Genomic DNA, 21,928 nt, shown 5'->3' on the forward strand with positions numbered 1-21,928 from the left:
GCTCTGTCTGAAATTAATATAGCTACACTTGCTTTCTTTTGATTAGTGTTAGCAAGGTATAGTTTTTGCATTCATTTACTTTTAATCTACATGTGTCTTTATATTTAAAATGGGTTTCTTGTAGACAAACACAGTTGGGTTGTGTTTTTGATGCACTCCGACAATCTCTGTCTTTTAATTGGTACATTTGCCAGGGGTGGGGAACGTCTGGCCCGAGGGCCGTACCATGAAATCATTTGGTTTGGCCCTGCCAAGGTAACTGCAGGTGGGACTTGAAATTCAATAACTCTAGGAGCTTTTTTCATAGCTAATTTTTAAGTTGATAATTTTGTATGGCCCATGAATAATGTTATAAATATCCAAATGGCCCTTGGCAGAAAAAATGTTCCCCACCTGACTTAGACCATTGACATTCAAAGTGATTACTGATATAGTTGGATTAATATCTACCATATTCATTACTGTTTTTCATGTGTTGCCTTTGTTATTTGTTTCTATTTTTGCCATTCACTCTTTTTCTGCCTTTTGTGGTTTCAAATGAGCATTTCATATTATTCTATTTTCTCTCTTTTCTTCACATACCAATTATATATCTTTTTTTTTTACCTTTTAAGTGGTTGCACTAGACTTTGCATATACATTTACAACTAATCCGAGTTCACCTTCAAATGACACTATACCACTTCACAGTAGTATAAGTATCTTATAACAAAATAATCTTAATCCTTTCCTCCTGTTCCTTTTATCATTTCTCTGATTCATTTCATTTACATATAAGCATATATAAGTGTACATATGTGATATATATATAAGCATATATGATTGAATACATTGTGGCTATTATTATTTTTAACAAATTGTTATCTGTTAGATCAAATAAGAATATTAAAAATAAAATTTTTATTTTGCCTTCACTTATTCTTTCTTTTATTCTCTTCCTTTCTTTATATAGATTCAAGTTTCTAACATATTCATTCTCTCTAATGAACTAGTTTTAACATTTATTGTAAGGCAGGTCTACTGGCAACAAATTCCCTCAATTTTTGTTTGTCCAAGAAAGCCTTTATTTCTCCTTCACTTTAAATTTAAAAAAAAAAATCTTTATTGATTTCAGAGAGAGGAAGGGAGAGGGAGAGAGAGAGAAACATCAACGATGAGAGAGTCACTGATCGGCTGCCTCCTGCACGCCCCCTACTGGGGGTCGAGCCCTCAACCCAGGCGTGTGCCCTGACCAGGAATTGAACCATGATCTCCTGGATCATAGGTCGGTGCACAACTGCTGAGCTACGCTGGCCAGGCTCTCCTTCCCTTTTGAAGAATAATTTTGCAGGAAACAGAATTCTAGGTTGGTAGGTTTTTTTCTCTCTCAACACTTTAAATATTTCACTCTACTCTCTTCTTTTCTTACATGATTTTTTGAGAAGAAATTAGATATAAGTCTTATCTTTGTTCCTCTGTAGGTAGGGTACTGTTTTCCTTTCCTTCTTACAGATTTTGTTTTAATCTTTGATTTTCTGTAATTTGAAGATGATATGCTGGAATATAGTTTTGTTGTTGTTTTTTGCCATTTAAGCTGCTTGGTGTTCTCTGAGTTTTCTGGATCTGTGTGTTGATGTCTGGCATTCATATGGGGGAAATTCTCAGTCATTATAATTTCAAATATTTCTCCTGTTCCTTTCTTTCTTCTCCTTGTATTTCCATTATACATACATGACCCCTTTCGTAGTTGTAACACAATCTTTGGATATTCTTTTCTGGGGTTTTTAATTTTTTTTTCAGTCTTTGCTCTTTTTGTTTGTTCGTTTGTTTTTTGTTTGTTTTTGAAGATTCTATTGATATATCTATCTTGTAGCTTAGAGTCTTTCCTCAGCTGTAATCAGTCTACTAATAAGTCCAACAAAGGCAATTTTTCATTTCTGTTACAGTGTTTTTGATCTCTAGCATTTCTTTTCAGTTGATATTTATATCTACCTCTCTGCTTACACTGTCCATCTGTTCTTGCATGCTGTCTACTTTATCCACTAGAGCCTGTAGCCTATTAATCATATTGTTTTAAATTCCCAGTCTGATAATTCTAACACCCTGCCATGTCTGGTTCTGATGTTGCTTTGTCTCTTCAAATTGTACTTTTTGACTTTTGGTTTGCCTTATAATTTTTTCTTGACAGCCAAACATGATGTACTAGGTAAAAGAAACTGTTGTAAATAGGACTTCAGTCATGTGGAGGTGTGAAGAGAGGAGAGAGAATTTTAGTCCTGTGATTAGGTCCCAGTCTTTTAGTGAGCTTATGCCTCTGGACTGTAAAGTTCACAAATATTTCTCACTTTTTTCTTCCACCTTAGGCTGGACAGGATGGCCACAGTGGGCTGGACTTGTGTATTTCCCTTCCTCCAGTGGAAGACTAGAGCCAGTTGGAGCTGAGTACTTCCCTTCTTCAGTCCATTTAGGCTTTGATAACATCCTACCAGGTTAGGCTCTGGTTAACTAGTTCCCCCTGAGGACAGGCCATGTTAAGAACACAGTGCTCTGGCTTATTTCAAAATGCTTCCTTTTCCCCTTTCCAGCTGTAAGCCCAAGGGGGTTTTGCTCCAATATTTACTGTGGAAACCTAAACAAGTGGCTGGAGGTAAATCTCACAATATTGTTGGGGCTCCTAAAAACTGGATCCCTCTGGAGTCCTTAACTCTCAGAGTTGCTGCACTGAGCTTACAGAAATCTGTCTATTAGAGTTCAGATTTTCCTACCCCGGCACTGTGGCAGTTTTCCTCATGAGTCTCTGCTCCAGTGGGCTTCCATTCCTATATTCACCTGTCTCTCAGATCTTAAGGGCAGCAATTTTCCCTGTGTCCTATCTTCTCTTATGGATCCAAGAAGAGTTGTTGGTTTTTTAGTCTTTTCAACTTTTTGCTTAGGATGGAGTGGTGACTTCTAAGCTCCTGACACGTGGAACCAGAAATGGGAAGTCCCTCCTACACTTTTCTTTTTAAATGAGAAAAAACTTATTTCATTTTAATTTTCAGACAACTCTGGACCTTCCATGCCAGTTTCATTCTCTTTGTGACAGAGCATCGCCCTGTTCCCTGCCTTTGATGTAAGTAGGTATGCTTGTGGGCAAGATGTGTGTGGGGCAGTTATGCACACCTATGCGGGAGGGGCCCAGGGTCAGTTATCTGGGAGGACAGTGGGACTGTGATGGTGGGGTGGGGGGGGCACTCAGAGGCTGTATGATTAACACTATTTTTACCTAAAATGTTTCTGTTTGTCGAAATGGCAGCGTTCTCTTAAGATGCCTTTATCCTCACTAAATGAGATAATTGTTTTTTGTGCTTACTGTGGTTACTTTTATCATATTTATCTGGGGATGCTTGGAGGTACTTATAAAATTATTGGGGGGGGGGGACTAAAACAATACCCAAACTGCCTCTCCATGCCATCACAGACAAGAATAAACTATACCAGTACGTAATGCTTCTGTGCTATGACTTCTTTAGTTCCCATGGACTTTTGCCAGTTTTGCATAAGTTTGGGAAAGGGCTCTCTCTCTTCCCAATGTGCCAGTAGGAAAGGTCACAAGAAGCCAGAATTACCATTAGCAAATAAACTGGCACATCTGCTTGTGCTAAAACTTGTTCTGAGGGCAAAATCTGTTTTGTCAGCAACATAGTCTAAAGCTAAATGTTAAGAAATGAGAAATCAGGCTGGTTGCTATTTGTTGTTGAATCTGGAATTGCCACAGTGACACAAGAAAAGAGTTACCTTCGCTTGCACCATAATTGCCCCCATCATTTCAGTGACCATCTTAGTATCTCACCTGGCCTACCTGGACCCACCCACTGCTTGGCATTGTCACTTATCCCTTACATATGACTGGCACATATTATGGTGTTGATTCTAACTTACTGATGAGGAAACAGGATTTTGAACAATGTCCTTAAGAAATAAATAAACCATGATATCAATGGCAGTTATTTCTCAGGAGTGGGATTACAAGTGGTTTTTGTCCCTCTTCAAATTTACTGTCAATTTTTCTACATCAAACATTTAAATTTTATTATCAGAAAAATTATTTAAAAGATATAACTGCATGAAATAGAAGTTTATTAACTAATTTCACAAACAAAAAGTATTTTCTGAGTAGCTACTATGTGCCTCAGTGCTACTCGGTATAAATAAATCAGGGGAAACAAGTCATGAGCACAGTGAATGATTAGTGAAGGTGAGTGATAAGGGATGGGTGCTAGCTGTAGGGAACCCACAACAAATCCACTCTTGGAAAAAATGGATGGCTGACAACCATGATTGAAAAGTTACGTTTTCCCACTTGGTTGGCTTGACAAAACACAAGAGGCATTTTCATTAAAAAAGGGAATATATTCTTTTTTGAAGAAAAGAACTCCTTTCTGGAACCTAGGAAGCACAGTGGTTGGTACCCAGTCACTTCTAACCAGCGTTTCCCTTATCATGGCCCTGGGTTGTTCAAAACAACAGGGCTTCCTACAGCCTATGACTCAGCTACGGCTGCCTTTTTGAAGTATCCAGTGTGTGCACAGTTTACATCTAAATTTACAGTCTCACTAGGGAAAGGAAGCAGTAATGTCACACTCCACTTACTTAAAAATATGTTGGCAGTGCTCCATTAAATCATAAAGACAAGTTAATTTAAAGACTCTGGCCTGCTCAAATGCCAACCAAGTCCCAGTCAATTTCAGGCTCTGTCTTAGCCAAAACATACATCAAAAGGGCAATAATTTTATATTAGGTAATTGTTATAAATTAGTATATTTACTGCCTTTACAGTTGACTTTTTTTTTTTTTTTTCTTTTCCAACAACCCACTCTCATTGGCAGAGAAAGAAGGCATGTTTATTGAATAGAGCTAAACAGTTTTGCAGTCTGGAAAGGAAAGATGAGTAGGTAGATTGAGAATGTCAATGTTAGACTACTAGGCACATTTTATAAAAGAAGTAATCATTCAGGAACTGATAATAAAAGAGGTTTAGTCTTCATTAATAGGCCTGTTGCCTTGGCAACTTCCAGCTCACATAAGTATTTACAGCAGCCACGGTGCACAGTTCTGACACTAAGGAACGGCTCGCTGTGTCCTTCTACATCCAAGCCTGACATCTTCCATTATGTATTTCAGCTGCACTATTGGTCCCAGTGACCTCAACACCCAATCACCTCCACCCAAAATGTGTCATATCCAGCCCCATAGAGGCAATTTAAACAAATTTCTAGGTAAGTCAAATTGATAAAAGGTAGAACTGATAAATGGTTTTCTTTTGCAAAAAAGATGACTTATATAGGGAAATATAGCTTTGATTTTATTTTCCTGCTCATCCAGCAGAGGGCAAAGTATTTTTAAACAAGAAATCCATGAATATTAATGCGCATTCAAATCATTTCCCTAAAATTCTTATTTTCCTGGTTTGTAATTATCACCACATAGCCTAAAGCATGTATAGACACTGCGAGGGTATGAATTAGTACAATGTGTGTGTGGGGGGGGAGGGCCAGGGGACAATCAATATTAGGAAGCACTTGCCATTGACTGAGCACACTTCTGATTCTAGGAATCTGCCTTGAAGAAATAACTGTACAATAGGAAATAACATTTGTAGAAGAAAATGCGCTACAATTTATTCCAAATAGGGAAAGAATTGAAAATGTCACGTCACGAATTTTTTAAATGATTGTAAATAATACTAGATGACCATCATTGCAGGGAAAAGGCCAGGGTGAGGCTGGGAAGGAGCCCAGGTGTGCTCCCTCTCAGGGTCACACCCTGGGGCCTCCTTAGTTTGGGCCCTGCATTCGTGTACATACATTATCTCACCTATATAGGATTTTGATTATGTAAATCAGTTATGTGTAACTATCAACAAAATACTACGAAGTCATTAAAAATAATAATGTAAACCTCAATTTACTGACATGGAAAGATGCTCAGAATATTTGGTCTAAGTTAAACAAGCAGGGTACAAAAACAATGTGCAGAAAGTTTGCAAAATCTATAACAGTAAAACCAATCACTGTAATTTAAAAAACCCAAAGTAGGAATCTTCTAAATAATTAATTGTTGCAATTTATAATGTAAAAAATCAAATACTTAAAAGTTAAAAACAGTGAGTATTTTTAAGGCATAAGAATAGAAACAAAGGAAAACACTACTGTATAAGTCTATTGGCTTTTCTGACAGGCATAAATATTGTTACAAGTTTGTATTCTGAACAAACTATTGTTCTAAATTAACTTCATTTCAAATTCAATCATTGTGTAACTACAAAATATTTGGCCAATTAGCTCCTCTCCAAATCTCTAATTTGTTTTTCTAACACTTAAGGAATCTAAAGCATTTTATCAACATGTTTAAACCAAATCTTTTAATTTAAGGAGCTAGAACTGCTACACAAGGAAAGAGTACTTGGCTGTTCCAAGACCGCTCTGAAATCCTAGACAAGAGGTACTCCCTATTCCAGAATGCACGGTGACACTAAGCATTGTCCTTCTACTTGGGTTATGGATGCCATTCTCTATTTAATTGTCATGCACATACACTATGTGCCTTGTGTCTCCAAGTAGGTAATGCGATCCTGAGGACTAGGCCAGTAGGTTCCTACACAAAAGAAGCTCAGTAACTACTGCTTAGCAATGAATGACTTAAATGATTGGAAAGCAGTGTGGTGTAGCAGAGAAACTGTGAGCTTTCAATCTTCAGATAGGCTTGAGATAGAATCCAACTCTACCCTTGACTGGCTGCATGGCCATAAGCCAGTTACCCAACCTCTCTGAGTCTTGGCTTCTTTATCTCGAATGTTACCTGCCTAAGGGTTCTCCTAATAAATGAGTGAAACAATGTTTGTCGACACATAGCAGGTGCTCAATAAATGTCAGTTTTCTTTCCCCTTCTTTACAATTGCCTCTCTTACTAATATGGAACATGAAAATAAGGCAAGGAAATACAGTTGATCTCTAGTGATGCTAAAATTTAGCTATGGAACAGATTTTGTTCATTCAACAGTCATATCTATTCAACATCAATCCATCTACACTGAGATCTTACTATGAACGCCCAACCCATGAAAAGTCCTTGCTGAAACAGTGGTTCCCCAAATCCCTATGAATTCCCAGGCAGCTTGGACCCCTGACCACTAGGGTGCCCTATAGCCAAGCTGCAGGGGATGACATCACCTGGTGCCTGCATTTTCTCACTTGTCTTCCGCTGCTCAGTGAACTCCCTTCCAGGCAATACCTTGACTCCAAGGTTTTTTTCTTTAAGTATCAAATATTCCTTTCCCCTTCATCTAGTGATAACAGTTAACACATACTTGTTGTAAAAATTTCAAAAGATATGGATGTTTAGGAGGTAAAAGCTTTCAGTAAGTCTTCCCACTAAAAATGACCACTGTTAGCAATTCGATGAGTAGTGTTCCAGACTTCCTTTTTAATAAGGTGGACCTTTCTTAAGAATATAGATGATCTCTTTGCTTTATCTCAATCCCTGCTCAGTTGTCCTCAGAAAATCTCTTTTCCCGCTTTTTTGTGTCCCATTTGTGAATTGCAAAGTTATCCGTATAATCAAAGGAGTATGATATACACTCATAAAAAAAACCCTATGTCTGGTAGTGAATGTAGAATCAGGCCTGACATCAGCTAAAAGTATAAATAATCTGAGTAGAAATCATCATCTATTTATTTGTCTTTCTCTCATTAAACTCACACTCTCTCAGGCACCAGAGATACTAGATAAATTATAAGGATTATGATAAATTCAGGTTATTCATGATAAATGACTGTTTTTCATTTAATGTTATTGTTTTCCTGCTTCATTTAACTAAAAGCATTTAACATAGTGAAAGAATTTTTTCTAACATTTTGCATTACATAAGTGCTGCTCAAAAAATCTTTGGTTAAGGTTTTCATTTTTAACTTCTCATCTGTCACAGACTAGTACTTGTATAAAACAAATTAAAAAGCCTCACTAGAAACACGAAATGAAAACCAGACACTAGATTTAACACACTTGAAATTACCCTGTTGGATTGTTATAAGAGTTTTCAAAGCCTTACTCAGAATTCCTGTACTTATCTCGTGGCAGACTGTTACCAAGATTTGGTGGGTGGTTGTGGTCTGTGTACTACACGTGGAGTAACCCTTTTCTGTATCTTTGCGAAAGAACTGAGCCACTCATCACTTGATTAAGTCTATGGGCAAGTGTCTTCCGAGTTTCTAGGAACTAATTTACAAAGGCACTTTGGGGTGGGAGTCCCCATTTAAAAGTTTGAGACTGTCTGTATTTGGATATATTTAGACAAGTTACTAATTATTTTTCACTTTCCATACAGATGTTTAAAATTATATAAATATAGGTAAAGACTCTTGAAACCAGGGAGAATTGATTATTGAAAATATGCAGGGAAGTCCCGGGCAAATATTGAATTTCCCAACTGGCCCTTTCAGACTCAGAAGTTATTTCTTGCCTGATAACTATCATTTTGAATGTTAACGACCAAAGGAGAAAGCATCATGCCCAAACCCAAAACAAAGAGAAGCACCAGACAAAATTCTATTTCTCTCTTAAATGTGACCTTTAGTTTAAAATACTTGTAGTAAGGTTCAGAAAAATACCCTGTTTCGTACAGAGCTCATGGGATGTCTACTGGCAATGACCATGTCAATATATTGAAGCATTTTCAGGTCCCTTATGAATTCTCATCTAGCTTTCTTAAGATGTCTTAGAGCGCCAGACTTTCAATGGCTCACTTTCCTCAACTACAAAACAGGAGTGAGAATGCAGAGAATAAGGGAGATACTAGAGAAATTGGAAGGGTTATGATAAATTCAGGAATTGTGTGTGTGTGATAAAAATCTATAGAGTCTATACTTCTCCATATTTCACTTGCTACCTCATGACTTAAAACCTGGCCTCGATTTTTTTTTAGTCTAGTACATAACTTGATCCACATTGTCAGCCATAGTATATTCATATATCCACTGATTGAATAATTCATTGAAGAACTGAGCCATGCATTTAAACATTTACTTTCATTCATTCATTTAGCAAACATTTATTAACCACTTACTATGGGCACGGTGCTAGACACTGAGAAGGCCATAGGAAAACAACATAGTTTCAGAACCTTGAAAGAAAACCCAACACTCAGCTGGTGGGCTCCAAAAGATAAATCATACTACTTCTACTGTGTATTAATCTGTTTTAACTAAAGCAATAGAAAGTATCAGCATTCCAAGTACCTTACTATTTAAATTATTCACTTGCCAAGTGTTTTCTGCAAGCGGCAGAATTTCTCTTGTAAATGCACATGAGTGATAAATTATTAACACACTGAACACCTTGCTTTCTTTTACATTACCAAAACATCTTATGTTTGATAGAGTAAAAAGTGTTGGCTTGTAATGTGTTATAAAATGTACAATATCATTTTTTAAAATGTACAGTGCTAAACCACAATCTAAATACAACTACACAGAGAAAAAATATACTGAAGATGAGGAAGTATATCTTGTTCTTGCCTTATACACATGAACAAACCTGCAACCACATTTCCTACAATCAGAGTAACCCTTGGGTCAGAGCTCTCATATATTTGACCAAGACTGTTTTTTCTCATGTGTTGCTAATATAGCATTCTGAGGAATTCTTAGGTAAATGGTGCATATACGTGTGTGTGTGTGTGTGTGTGAGAGAGAGAGAGAGAGAGAGAGAGAGAGAGCGAGAGAGTGTGTGTTCTATGGAGATGGGTGCATGGATACAAATAACAAGATAATCTAAATAAAATCAGGTCATTACTTTTAGACAAGTATTACTTTTCAGACACTGAAACAGCCTCCAGGCAAACAATTAAGTAATCCCGAAGTCTAGATAGAAAACAACAACAAATGTTCCAATTACTGGCATAGTTTTAGAAAGGATGAAAGATGGGGAAAAAAGAAACAGGCAAGAAAAAGGGAAAGGAAACATTCTGCAGTACTGGGTAGCATCACTAACACTGGGAAACAATCCTCTACAAGGGCTTATCTAGGGAGAAAAATCGTTGGAGAAAAGTTGTTGGCTACCCTCAGGAGCTCCTGGCATGGACTGAGCTGTAAATTCTTGCTATGTTTTTTTTGTAGAGCCACATCATTCATCTGAGACTCAATAATCTTATTTTTTTGCAGGTGCAGGCCAAAAGGTGCCAGCTGGTGGGTGACATGGCTTACCCCTGGCAGCTGCGGCCTGGGCATGCCCAGAATGCATCACCTCATAATTTGGCTTTTCTATTTTGCTTATTCCAGTGAACTTAGAACAGAGGAGGAAAACCAGGATTGATAATGTACCATAGGTTTCCTTAGAAGGTTTCCTTCAAGGAGCTGAAAGAAAAGCACTCAGACGAAAGTTTGGCAAGAGCATATTTACTGTACAGGAAGAAAAAAGGGCAGGTATCATCTTAACCAGAGAAATTCATGGAACCTTAATCATTGTTTCAGCAAAATATGTTGGTGACATGTTTTATTTTTGGAAGAGTAAAAGGAGTGATCCTGGTGGTTAGTGATGCCCGGTGACCCTTCAAGAAATGTTTAGATTCCAGGTCCAGTTTCTTATCAGCATGTCCCCAAAGCTCTAAATGTGCTAGGAAACTAGAATGCTCAATGAAACAGACAGGAATTTTATGATGTAAAAACAAACATTCTTATACAAAAAAGTGGTCACAAGGATGTTCAACTAAGGCCAATGACTTAGTAGGAGATGGGCTGTGAGCCAAAGCATATGTTTAGTAGCAAATTATGTGTTCAGTGCTGAGAATAAAAAATTTACACATTCTTGGGAAGAAATGATAACAGAGACTGATATGCCTGTGAAGTTTCTGAATTGTGCAAATATGGTGCAACAGCTCAGGTTGAGACAAGGCCAATGTGAGGAGGCAGAAGTGAAGTCCCACGAGGGACAGAGTTTATCTGTCCTGGAGGTCACCATCTCCTTATTGCCTCACTCAGCACTGCTCTGAGAAGACACGAGTTACAGTGATGCTCCACCCTCTCCTCAGCCCCTGTGCCTGAGCCAACCATCATAATGATCTTTCCTTCTACTGTGGAAATTTGGTAAGGGGAACAGGTGAACAACTGTAGAGTGAGAGGACAGGAGGAAGGGGGCAGGTAAGTGCCACTTGCTTCTCACTAGAGATCCAGTTACAACAAAGGTACTGGGAGACACAGCTGCCAGCAGGTCCAAGCCAGGCATCTCCCAGTGCAGGGGATCAACACTCTGGAGACAAGATTCCTGGCCCTGCCATCAGGACACGGTGCCCCCTTCAACAGCTCACCTGCATTACCTCACCTCTCTAGCTTGCAGTTTCCTTCTCTAAAGAAAGGAGAGGGAGACAGGAAGGAAGAAAGGGAGGGAGGGCGGGAGGGAGAGAAGGGAGGAAGGCAGGCAAAGAAAGAACACGTAAAGGGGCTGTACACTGGAAGGCATGATTTCTAAGGCATTTCATCACTAATAATTCTGACTATCGTAACTGGCTCAGACAGTAAGAAAGGAGATTCCCAATTTAAAGCCTGTATGAAATCTAGAAGCAGAATTCTTTACACACCTCGTATTTTAGATCTCTGCCATTTGGAGGTGAAAGACTTATAGATCCTTTGGGCTTGAGATTGCCAAGGTATCTACATCTAGTTATAATAAAAATAAATGTTCAAATGAAAACAATCAGCGAGAAACCAGAAGTGAATGGGAGGACGAACTTGGCTGAAGACAAGCAGGAGAGTGAGGGAGATCTGTGTAGAAGGGGCCGTTTTGTTGAGTCAAAACTTGTGCTTCTGATCTCCCCCCCTCCCCCCCGACAGAGCAGGAGGGCTCTTATATAGACCCAGATTATAAAGCACCAAAAATGAAAAAGGTCACTTTTTAAATGAGTACAAATTACTCATAGATGTTTTCTAAAATCAAAGGCAGAATACAAACAGAATGAGCCAAACAACTGTGTATTTTTGTGTTACTTATTTCCGAGGTAAGGTCATTACTGATCCCAGAAATAAGATCCATGTAAAGAAGAAGTGACAACCCTGCTAGAACACAAGGACAGACTCGTGGCAGCCCTCGAGGTCTTTTTAAGTGAAGGAGTCTGATTTTCTGCGAGAGCATGGGAAAGCAGGCTGCTATTTTATCCTCAGGGTTCTGTGCATGCTTCCTTTTTCTGACATGCTTCCTTCTGCTGCGTCACATGCTCAGATGACTGAGGTGCTTCCCCGGGCACGGCTCAAGATGCTTCTTTTAATGCTGCTGCTGCTGCCCTGTCACAAGCTTTTCAGCTGGAAACCAAACTGTCCCCTCATGCTTTAAGCCTGAGACAGCGGGTGAGTCACTCCAATGGGCTCTGAGAGCCAAAAGGCCCTTGGAAGTGAGGCTGTCCAGCCTTATTCCTGAGCAGGTTACGGGACTCGCTCAAGGTCATGCTATAAAAAGCAGAGCCAGCTCTAAATTCCAAGGACAAACTGCCAGTGCTCGTCAGAGGAAGATACACTTTATTCTGCCACTCTTTGAACTCATTACCTGGCCAGCGTGGTATAAAATGAACAAAACATTCTGTAAAGGGTTCAAATAAATGACAAAGCCTAGGAGCATCTGGAATAGTGGGACCCATCAAAAATACAGCTCTAATAATTGTCTGAACAGGTTCATCCTTTGTAAAGTCAGGGAACTCGATCGTGCAGTGTGATTTAATCATACTATGTTCCATGTGTTATACTTCCAGGCTGTTTCTTTCTTACCCATTTTAATCAAGATAGGAAGTAAATGTTCCAGACTTCTAGAAACAGATCAAACGTAAATTCTATAAATCTCCAAAAAGGGTCTGAGTCAGGAAGAACCATACGGTTTACAGCTGTTTCGTGATTTTCAAATCATTTAGAAACGGGCTTGCGATTACTTCCATGTACCATGAAAAATAACAGGGCAGTTTTGAGAAAAAAAAAATCACATTTGTCCATTTAAGGATAAGTGATGCCTGACCAAGGGCTTGGTAGTACGTAGGCCCAGTTCCTAGAGAATCCTTTCCTGTGACACTGAGGGCTGTGTTTACTCTAAACACCTACTATAAAGTTACGCATTGTTTATTCTTTCTTAAAAGGGGTGCAAGCTGCATCAGGGACCCTGGGCTGAGGCGTAATTCCAATAAGCCCTTTGGTTTATGCTGCACACAAGGCGGCTTTACAAGATCTAATCTGTGCTAAACCTGTTATGTTCTTCGGTTCAGCAGAGCTTCCTAATTGTAGCTATTAGTTCCCCCTTTTTTGTGGTCTGTTCTGTCAATAGACTATTGAGTGTTCAGTAAATTAAGCTCAACCAGCAGCCAACACATCAAGACAGACGTTAAATCATAGCTTGGCGGCCCTTAATCATTACTAGGATCTGTGAAGCAGCTTTGAAGCACAGGGCCAGGATTTAACATGACGCACATTTGTGTCACTCTCGAATTTCCATACTGTACAATCAGGTATGTGAGGGGTTTTTCTAGGCAACAGGTGTGTTCTTGGAACAAAGTGCCACCCCCACTTCTGGCTTATGTGAGAGGCAGCAGCTGCAAGCTTACTGCCAACGACACATGGTTCTATAGGAGGGAAAAAATAAACTGCTTGTTCAATGCAGTGAAGTAATGGGCAGATGGATGATAGCTGCCTGGGCTTTTCTTTGTCTTGTAGAATCAGAGTCTAAACTTTCAGAGAACAAGTGTTTTTCTCTTTTTCTTCTCTTTCTCTATCCCTCTCCCTCTTTCCCTCCCTCCCTTAATTTTTAAAGACCTATTATGCATTCATTATTGAAAATAGTCCTTCATTTGAGTCACACTGTTTTCAGGCTAATGAGTAGAAAGAGGAAAAAATAGAGGAAAGAGGAATAAAGCTACGCTTTATTTATAACTCAACTCTGTTCAAATAAGAATTTAAAGAAACTGTTTACTATACACTTTGAAGAGACTTAGTATGCAAATTCTACATTTAAAAAAAATTAAAAATGAAATACACTTATTTATAAGCTTCATTATTCTCTAGTAAAAATCTTCTATTTAAAATTTTGTGAGATATTACTAATCAAAGTTATACTGTGTCCCTCAGAAGCACAATGTCAGCATTAATTGATAGTAACAATGATACAATTATTATGATTGTGTTCAAGAGAGTAAATGTTTGTGAGTCACTCAAGAACCTTTTTTAGTGTATTGGGGTAATATTCCATTTTACATGTTAGCTTTCCGGTACCATCATCCCTTAGAAGGTAAGACTCAGCCACTGTCTTACTGTATACAAACAAAGATTTTAAGTTTAAGAGCAGACGAGAGTAATCACAAAGCTCTGTGATATATTTGAAGCAAACATGTCTCATTACACAGACTTTTCTAGAACTCGTGTATGCTAGAACTTCCCCTCTTTAGCCAGTGGGTATTTCAACAGGAATATTTAATAAAAATAGAGGTCATGAAAAGAATCTTCATTTTTCTCAGATGTGTCAAACGAATCCCTTGCAAATGTGATAGATAAGCATCTATTCAATTACAATCCGGGAACCTCTGGTGGAACCCGAGTCACCTGATCCCCTGGAAGACTGGTGCTGGGTGTTGCACATAACGTCTAATTGGGGGAGGAGCAAAGAGAGAATCCCTTTTTACGTGTTTTTTTAACCCCAAACCACAACTTTACTGAAGAATCAGATTTTATGTGAATCTAATCTGAAAATGGTTTTGCCAGGATTGCCTCATTGCTGAGAAAGCTAGAAGCAGATGGAGTTGGAATTCAATCCTCTGTGAGAAACAAAGACAAATGAAAAAGAAGAACCCGGTGATAAACTTCTCGGTTTTTAATTGGTGTGGCTATTACATTAGATTTTCCCTAACTGCATGCAAATAATGACTAGCCTTAGAGAGGATGCTAAACACTTAAAAATGTATAAAAAGTGTCTAAAACTGGAAAGCCAGCCTGGATATCATTAAAGGGCTCTACTAATCCAGAGATTATCAAATTCTATGACTTTGCTTTCCTCAAGCTGTACTTAAAAAACACACATTATGGTAAAATACACATAGCACAAAATTGACCATCTTAACCATTTTAACTAGTAGAGAGTTCAGCAGTGTTAAGTATATTCACAGTGTTGTGCAATGGAGCTCCAGAGTGTCTTCTCAAGTTAGTTGGCATTGCAAAACTAAAGCTCTCTACCCATTAAAAAAGTCCCCATTTCTCCCTCTCCCTACCCTGGCAACCACTTTTCTACTTTCTGTTTCTATGAATTTGACTACTCTAGATACCTCCTATAAATGGAATCATATAGTATTTGTCTTTTGTGCTGGCTAATTCCACTTAGCATAATTTCCTCAAGGTTTATCCATGTTGTAGCATGTGTCAGAACTCCCTTTTTATGGCAGAATAATATTCCCTTGTATGTATAAGCACATTTTGCTTATATGCTCATCCATCCACAGACAGTTGGGTTGCCTCATTTTTTTTGGTTGTATAAATAATATTGCTATTAGCATAGGTGTACAAATATCTCTTTGAGATCCTGCTTTTAATTCTTTTGGGCATATATCCAGAAGGGGAGCTGCTGGATTGTATAATTCTATCTCTGATTTTCTTTGAGGAACCGCCATACTCTCTTCTGCACTGGCCACACCATTTGACATTCCCACCAGCAGGGCACCAAGGTCCCAATGTCTCCTTTCCTTGCCAACCTCGCTACCTTTCCATGGAGGACAGGAGAAAAAGTACTCACATGAGTCTCCACATCACCAGCAAGGATTCTGCTCTTCTTTAAAAAGTCGGCCACCGTGCTGTTCATCAGCTTATCAAAGGCTTCCACCAAGGGGGCCACACCTTCAGTAGAAAAATATGCTATTATTCCGGGTGGTTTAATGAAAAGCTGGCACTGCTCTGCCACAGGTAACAGGGACACTCGATATCATTCATGTCATTTTCATTCTCTTCACTAATCATTCATTCCTTCAATCAGTATTTATTAAATACTTCTCAATAGCTCAGGAAAACAATGTTTCCCTATTCTTCCTCCTCAGTAAGCACTTTCACCTACATAAATTCCCTTAATTGTCCCCCAAACTCACAAGGTAAGCACACCATCCCAGTTCTCCTGACAAGGAGATGGAGATGCAAACGGAGCATGTGGCTCAACCTAAGGCCGTGGGCCAAGTAAGAGGCAGATCCAAAACCAGGACCCAGCCCCACTAATCCGCAGCCAGTGTGCTTCCTTCTAGACGGACTAGACCAGGTCCCATAACCACTTTGCAGAGTCAGCAATGTCATCCAGGGCAATTAAGAGCTAACATGAACTCTGGGCAAGTGGGAAAAGAAAGCTGATGTCACCCACCTTGTTCCTTCTTCACCTCCAGGGGGAGGAGAGGTGGCCCTGGTGAGCAGGAAATGACTGCCGAGCTACTGCAAAGTTTGATCTGTCAAGCTCCTGGAAAAGCTGAAGTGACAACGGCTCAGCCTGGTGTGCTCTGGCTTTCTCTCCCTGCCTCTAAATTCACAGGACAAATCTAAGTCCTGGACTTCATATCCCTAATATTGAGAAAGATAATATTGAGAAACTCAGCACGACAGGCTGCTAAACTCCAAAACAAAAGCTAGAATTCCCTTTCTCATATTGGACAGAAATATCCAAGCTCACAGATCTTTAAGACAAAGGTTTCCTTTCTTTTCCCTTTTTCTCAGTTGCCCATTTCCACAGGCCCAGAGGGTGATGGGAACAGTTGTTTACAGCTCTTTGTACATCTAACTAAGCAGGCTGCTGAAGACAAATTATCTTTTTTTTTTTTTAAATCCTCATCTGAGAATATTTTCTCCATTGATTTCTAGAGAGTAGAAGGGATGGAGGAGGCAGGCTTGGGGATAGAGAAACATCGATGAGAGAGAGATACATCAATTGGTTGCCTCCTGCATGTGCCCTGACCAGGGTGGGGAACCTGCAACCGAGGTAGGTGCCCTTGACGGGGAATCAAACCTCGACCCTTTGGTCTGTAGGCCCACGCTCTAGTCACTGAGCAAAGCTGTCCAAGGCTGAAATTTGGTTATCTTAAAGTTCAAAGTACAGTATGTACCAATTTCCAGAACATAAAAGGGGTGCAAACCCAAAGATTCCTTATAGATCCATTTGAAAACAGAAAAACCTGTTCATTGCTGTGGGAGAGGCATGAAAGGTAGGTGTCTGCTAAGTTCTTAAGGTAGTAGAAAGTTTTAAAAATGTGATAAAGGTGTTTATGTGGAGAAGGTACAATGATAAAAGGGAATATTTTCCGACTGCCTTTCATCACTCTGCTCTGCTCACACCTCCTCCAGGCAGCCTCTAATGACCTTTCTCCCCAGCCTGCATCCTTTGAGCATCTGGCAATCAAAGCATTTGTGGCCCTGTATAGTAATGCATTGAGACCAAAGATTCTAGAGGATTAGGACTGTGTATATAATTTATTTTAGATTTCCTTGCACCTACCATGGTGCTTGTAATTTGGCAAGCATGCAAAAATATTTCTTCCACTGTTGAGCCAAACTTACCTGATTGTCAGGGGTAAAACAAAACATATCAAAACACATCATAACACCAGTATCATAAGAAGGCAGTTCTTTGATCTACGCATAGGTGGATTTGTAATTGGATTGGATTCCTTCTAAAAGTTTCTTTTGAAATAAAAAATAAATTTTAAACTTTAGTTACAGCATCATTGTAATGAAGATGTTTATATTCAAGGCGAGAGGCTGTCCTTGAGGATTTTTTTCGAAATAGAATTTAGAAAATTACCAAAGCTTACTAATGAAGAAATGGAAACGATGCTGTTCAGAATAAAGAAAATGTCTTACGCATGGATGTCACTCAGACATTTTACTAACTATCCTACTTACTAATTACCCTACTTCATTTCAAGTAGGATAATAAATTGCTGGCTAAGCTGTTTTAAAAGACCCGACTTTAATAACAGGTCTGGAATGATTTGCTATATGAGAAAATATTTGCTTAAATACTTAAGTAATTGAATTATATACCTTCCAATTTTGCTTAGCTTATTAATTAATTTTCCTAGAATTATTTTTTTAATTCTCACGGAAGGATATGTTTTTATTGACTTTTAGAGAGAGGAAAGGGGAGAGAGACATCGATGTGGGAAACATCGATAGATTGCCTCCCGTTTGTGCCCTGACCAGGGATCAAACTTGAAACCTAGGTATGTGCCCTGAGCAGGCATCGAATCCCCACCTTTTGGTGTTTGGGGACAAGGCTCCAACCAACTGAGTCACCAGACCAGGGCCTCAGAATATTTAAAAAATATATATATATCTTTATTGATTTCACAGAGAGGAAGGGAGAAGGAGAGATAGAAATATCAGTGATGAGAGAGGGTCATTGACTGGCTGCCTCCTGCACTCCCCTCATCTGGGATCGAGCCTGAATCCTGGGCATGTGCCCTGACCAGGAATCGAACCCTGACCTCCTGGATCCTAGGTCGATGCTCAACCGCTGAGCCACGCCTGGCCGGGCCAGAGTATTTTTTTTTTATAAAGAAAATGAAAAGTGCAGTCTAGTAGCTCTTTGAGTAAGTGAAGTTCAAAATTATGGAGGGTTTATTTTTTTGCCTTTACTCAACAACACTATGCAATCTCTTGGGAGTTGGCTTTAACTTTATTTTATGTATTCACAGGCTTTATATCGGTGGTTGTCAATCTTAGAGAAATGCCTTTTGTTCACCAGATGCCGAAGTAACAAGGACACAAAGTTATTGAAGAGAATGTAAAAATATTTTCTTAAAAACAAGGTTGACTGAATCTCACAGAACATAGTTAACAAAAAGAGGCTTCAGATGAAATCATAGATGTGTCTCAGTTGATGTGGAAACAACTTACAGGCCCCTGGCAGCCTTCCTTTACATAACACCCCCTTTCAATTCATTCAGAGCATTTTAATTTTCATTATGTTCGGGGGGAAAAAACCAGCCTGTGCATTTGTGCTCACACAGTAATTTTTGTCCCAGGGCATGTAATACAAGGCACAGCTCCAAATATGCCTGAAATTCTAGGAGCACCACTGTGGATCTTGCCTGGTGAAAGCTTTGTTTGAAGCCCCTCTTCCTCAAGTCTTTTCTCAGCCCCCCCAAAGCCTCACAGGATTCAAACTGGGTGAGATAAGGAGGAACCTTATGTGAGTCAAGAATAGAGGTGCTAGATTAAATACAGACAGCCCAGTTAAATTTTAATTTCAAGTAAACAATGAATAAATTTTTTAGCACAAGTGTGTACCATGCAGTGCATCCTGTGCAATATGTGGAGCACACTTATACCAAAAAAAATCAGCTTATCTGAAATTCAAATTGAACTGAGTGTCCTGTATTTTTATTTGCTAAATCTGCAAGCTTAGGTGAGAAGAAATTGGAAAAATTACTGTAGATAACTTAGAGAGTTTGCCATACATGGTACCATGTAAAAGAAATAGTTAACTTTTTATGTTTGCTCACATAACTTTTTAAATCTTTTTTTAAAGTGTGGTATTAACATGCAATTTTAAAAGCATATGTGGTTGGGAACAGGCACAGGTAAAACAACGTGAAGTGATCATGTCCTAGGAAAGTCCTATTTGGATTCACATCAGGCTCATTTCCTTTAACACTGCAGTTCTTAAATGTAATATCTTGTTTTCTTTAAAATTAAAACCTACAGAATAATCATTCCTTCCAGTTTACATTGTAACCGAGAACATTAGTTTCTTTTTGATAAAGACTTAGATAATATATTTAGTCACTGAGTGTGGAACAGCAGTATAAACACTAAAAAGGAAGAAAAATGATATCTGGCACATAGACTATGCTCTCAGCAGGCAGAGGTACTGGTAATTTTTGTGGATTGCGGGTTGAAACTCTTTTTTCCTTTCTCTTTTTTAGGGATCGTTTGCATCTGGCTAATGTCATGGTCACATACAAAGGAAGAAGTAGGGAAGTTGAAGAAAGTAGATAGAAATATTTCTTGAGAACTAAGCCATGGGGACAAAATGAACTGAACCAAGGAGAGGCTGGTAATGACGACAGTTTGGGGCCCTACCTCCGTTGACACCGTTAATTTCCCCACAGCTCCCAGGAGGCCGGTGTGACACGGCAGCGAGCAACTCCAGTCGGCCGACCGCGCGTTCCAGCCTTTCCACCAGTCCCTGCATCGCGTCCATCCTGGAAGAACACAGGAGCACACGAGGCTGCGTGAGCGCTAGGCGGGATTAGCAAGCTGACACCATCGCACTTCACAGCGGCAAGAGGGAAAATAAAAATTACTGGAAAGGGCTTTAATTACCTAGAGAGTATTTCTACATGTCAGGAAAATATGTGAAATGCAACAGAACAGAAAGCCTGGAACAAAAAAACCCCCATAAATTTTACTGAGCTTAGTTCTATTCAACTCAATGACTTTTACAAGCCCCGTGTGCAATACACAAACATTCACTCTCTTTCCACCATTATCAGTGTTTCCTTGGGTGCTTCTCTGAGCTGTGATACAATCTATGTCTAGCACTCACTTCAAAGCCCAGGAATATATATCTCACCATTAATATTGTCAACTCCTATTACTAAATGATGGGAGCATATTTTAATGATTTCCAATCATTCTTTCTATTAAAAGTATAATTCTCCAGGGGACACTAAACCCAGTGATAACCCTCGTTTACTCAGTTGCCTTAAACCAAGCAGCCCAGCACGGGAGAACCGAGCTTGTGACACTGCGTGGTTTAGCAGGCCATCAGAGGAGGCCACCGCCTCCACAGCGAATCATCTGCTTGCTATTAGCTTGCTTTGGTGTTCTGTTCCTAGATAATTTTAAATTGCAATTATTCTGAATGGTGGAGATTTTAGTTTAAAATATTCAAGGTGGCTATTTCCCTTTGATGTTGGTTATTTTTAAACAAAATTCAGTTTCAGGTGGGGTGGTTTTTGGAGACAGTGATCTTCAGTTACCCAGCGCGCTTGGCTGAGATAAATTGACTTTGAAGCTGACTAAGGAACTGGGGGTAAAAGTGAGGCTGGGTATCTATCCATCCTTCCTGCTTCCAAACAGATCGCTACACTGAGTATACACATGATGGTACCTTAAAATTACTGGGCCTGGAATGTAATGCTATTAAGGCAACCACTGAGGAATGGGACCCAAACCAGTTTCTTCAGATTCATGAGATCCAGCTCATAAGTACCATAACTCTGACTACACCAACCCGTGATTTTGCTCTTGGCAAAATCAGGCTGCTGCCCCAGAGAGAGTAAAATAGGCCTCATCTCACGGTTAGGAACCTTCCAAGCATCATTCTGAGCCATGGAGGATGGCATGCTCTTGTATCAGAGACAACACTGCCCAGAGAGTGGGTAAATTTTATTGCTCTAAGATGTGTAACTATGTTCTATTTCTGCTGGGAACTGGGTAAGGCATTTCTCTTTTGTATTTTGTAGTCTGTTAGTTTTGAGCTTAAATGTAATGATGACTTCCCACTGCCTTTTTAAAAAGCAAATACTTATCAAAGCACGTGGATAGCTCGGTAATTCTGCATCCACGTGTCAGACAGTCATCAGACACGGATGGGGAAGGCTCACTGTCTATTTTGGAAAGTCATCTCCTCTAAAACTGCCAGCAGCTACTCTTTCAAAATATGGGGCAGCGTTCTCTGCATGGCTGAAATCAGCATCTAATCCCAAGGGGACTCAAAATTAGAAGTTTCTCATCTATTCTTTTCCTCTTAACGTCAGAGCTTTTGCTTCTATCGCAAGTGAAGAAAAAAAAAAGGAGAGGAAAATTAATTGAGTCCATTACGTAAGCTTCTAAGGGACCTGGGTATCCTGTAGGTGGGTGAAGGCCACTTGAGAAATGATAAAAGCCCCTCTAATCTTTTAATAGTTGCCCATCTGTTCATA

The 21,928-nt window shown here is 39.3% G+C and overlaps 1 protein-coding gene across 2 annotated transcripts in view; it reads right to left on the minus strand.

The window, feature by feature from the left end:
- Nucleotides 1–21,928, minus strand: part of CAP2 (cyclase associated actin cytoskeleton regulatory protein 2) — a 120,128-nt gene that overhangs the window by 77,622 nt on the left and 20,578 nt on the right. Inside the window, exons 2-3 of one of the 2 annotated variants that reach the window (XM_081146209.1) lie at nucleotides 20,082–20,203; nucleotides 15,760–15,860 (exon numbers count right to left, since the gene is read on the minus strand). In XM_081146209.1, coding sequence (XP_081002335.1) covers nucleotides 15,760–15,860; nucleotides 20,082–20,203 — 223 coding nt within the window. Of the gene's footprint in view, nucleotides 1–15,759; nucleotides 15,861–20,081; nucleotides 20,273–21,928 lie in introns of both variants that reach the window. The other variant, XM_081146210.1, reaches the window with a different exon arrangement.

Source organism: Miniopterus schreibersii (genome assembly GCF_964146895.1).
Source record: "Miniopterus schreibersii genome assembly, chromosome: 8".
Classification (NCBI taxonomy): Eukaryota; Metazoa; Chordata; class Mammalia; order Chiroptera; family Miniopteridae; genus Miniopterus; species Miniopterus schreibersii.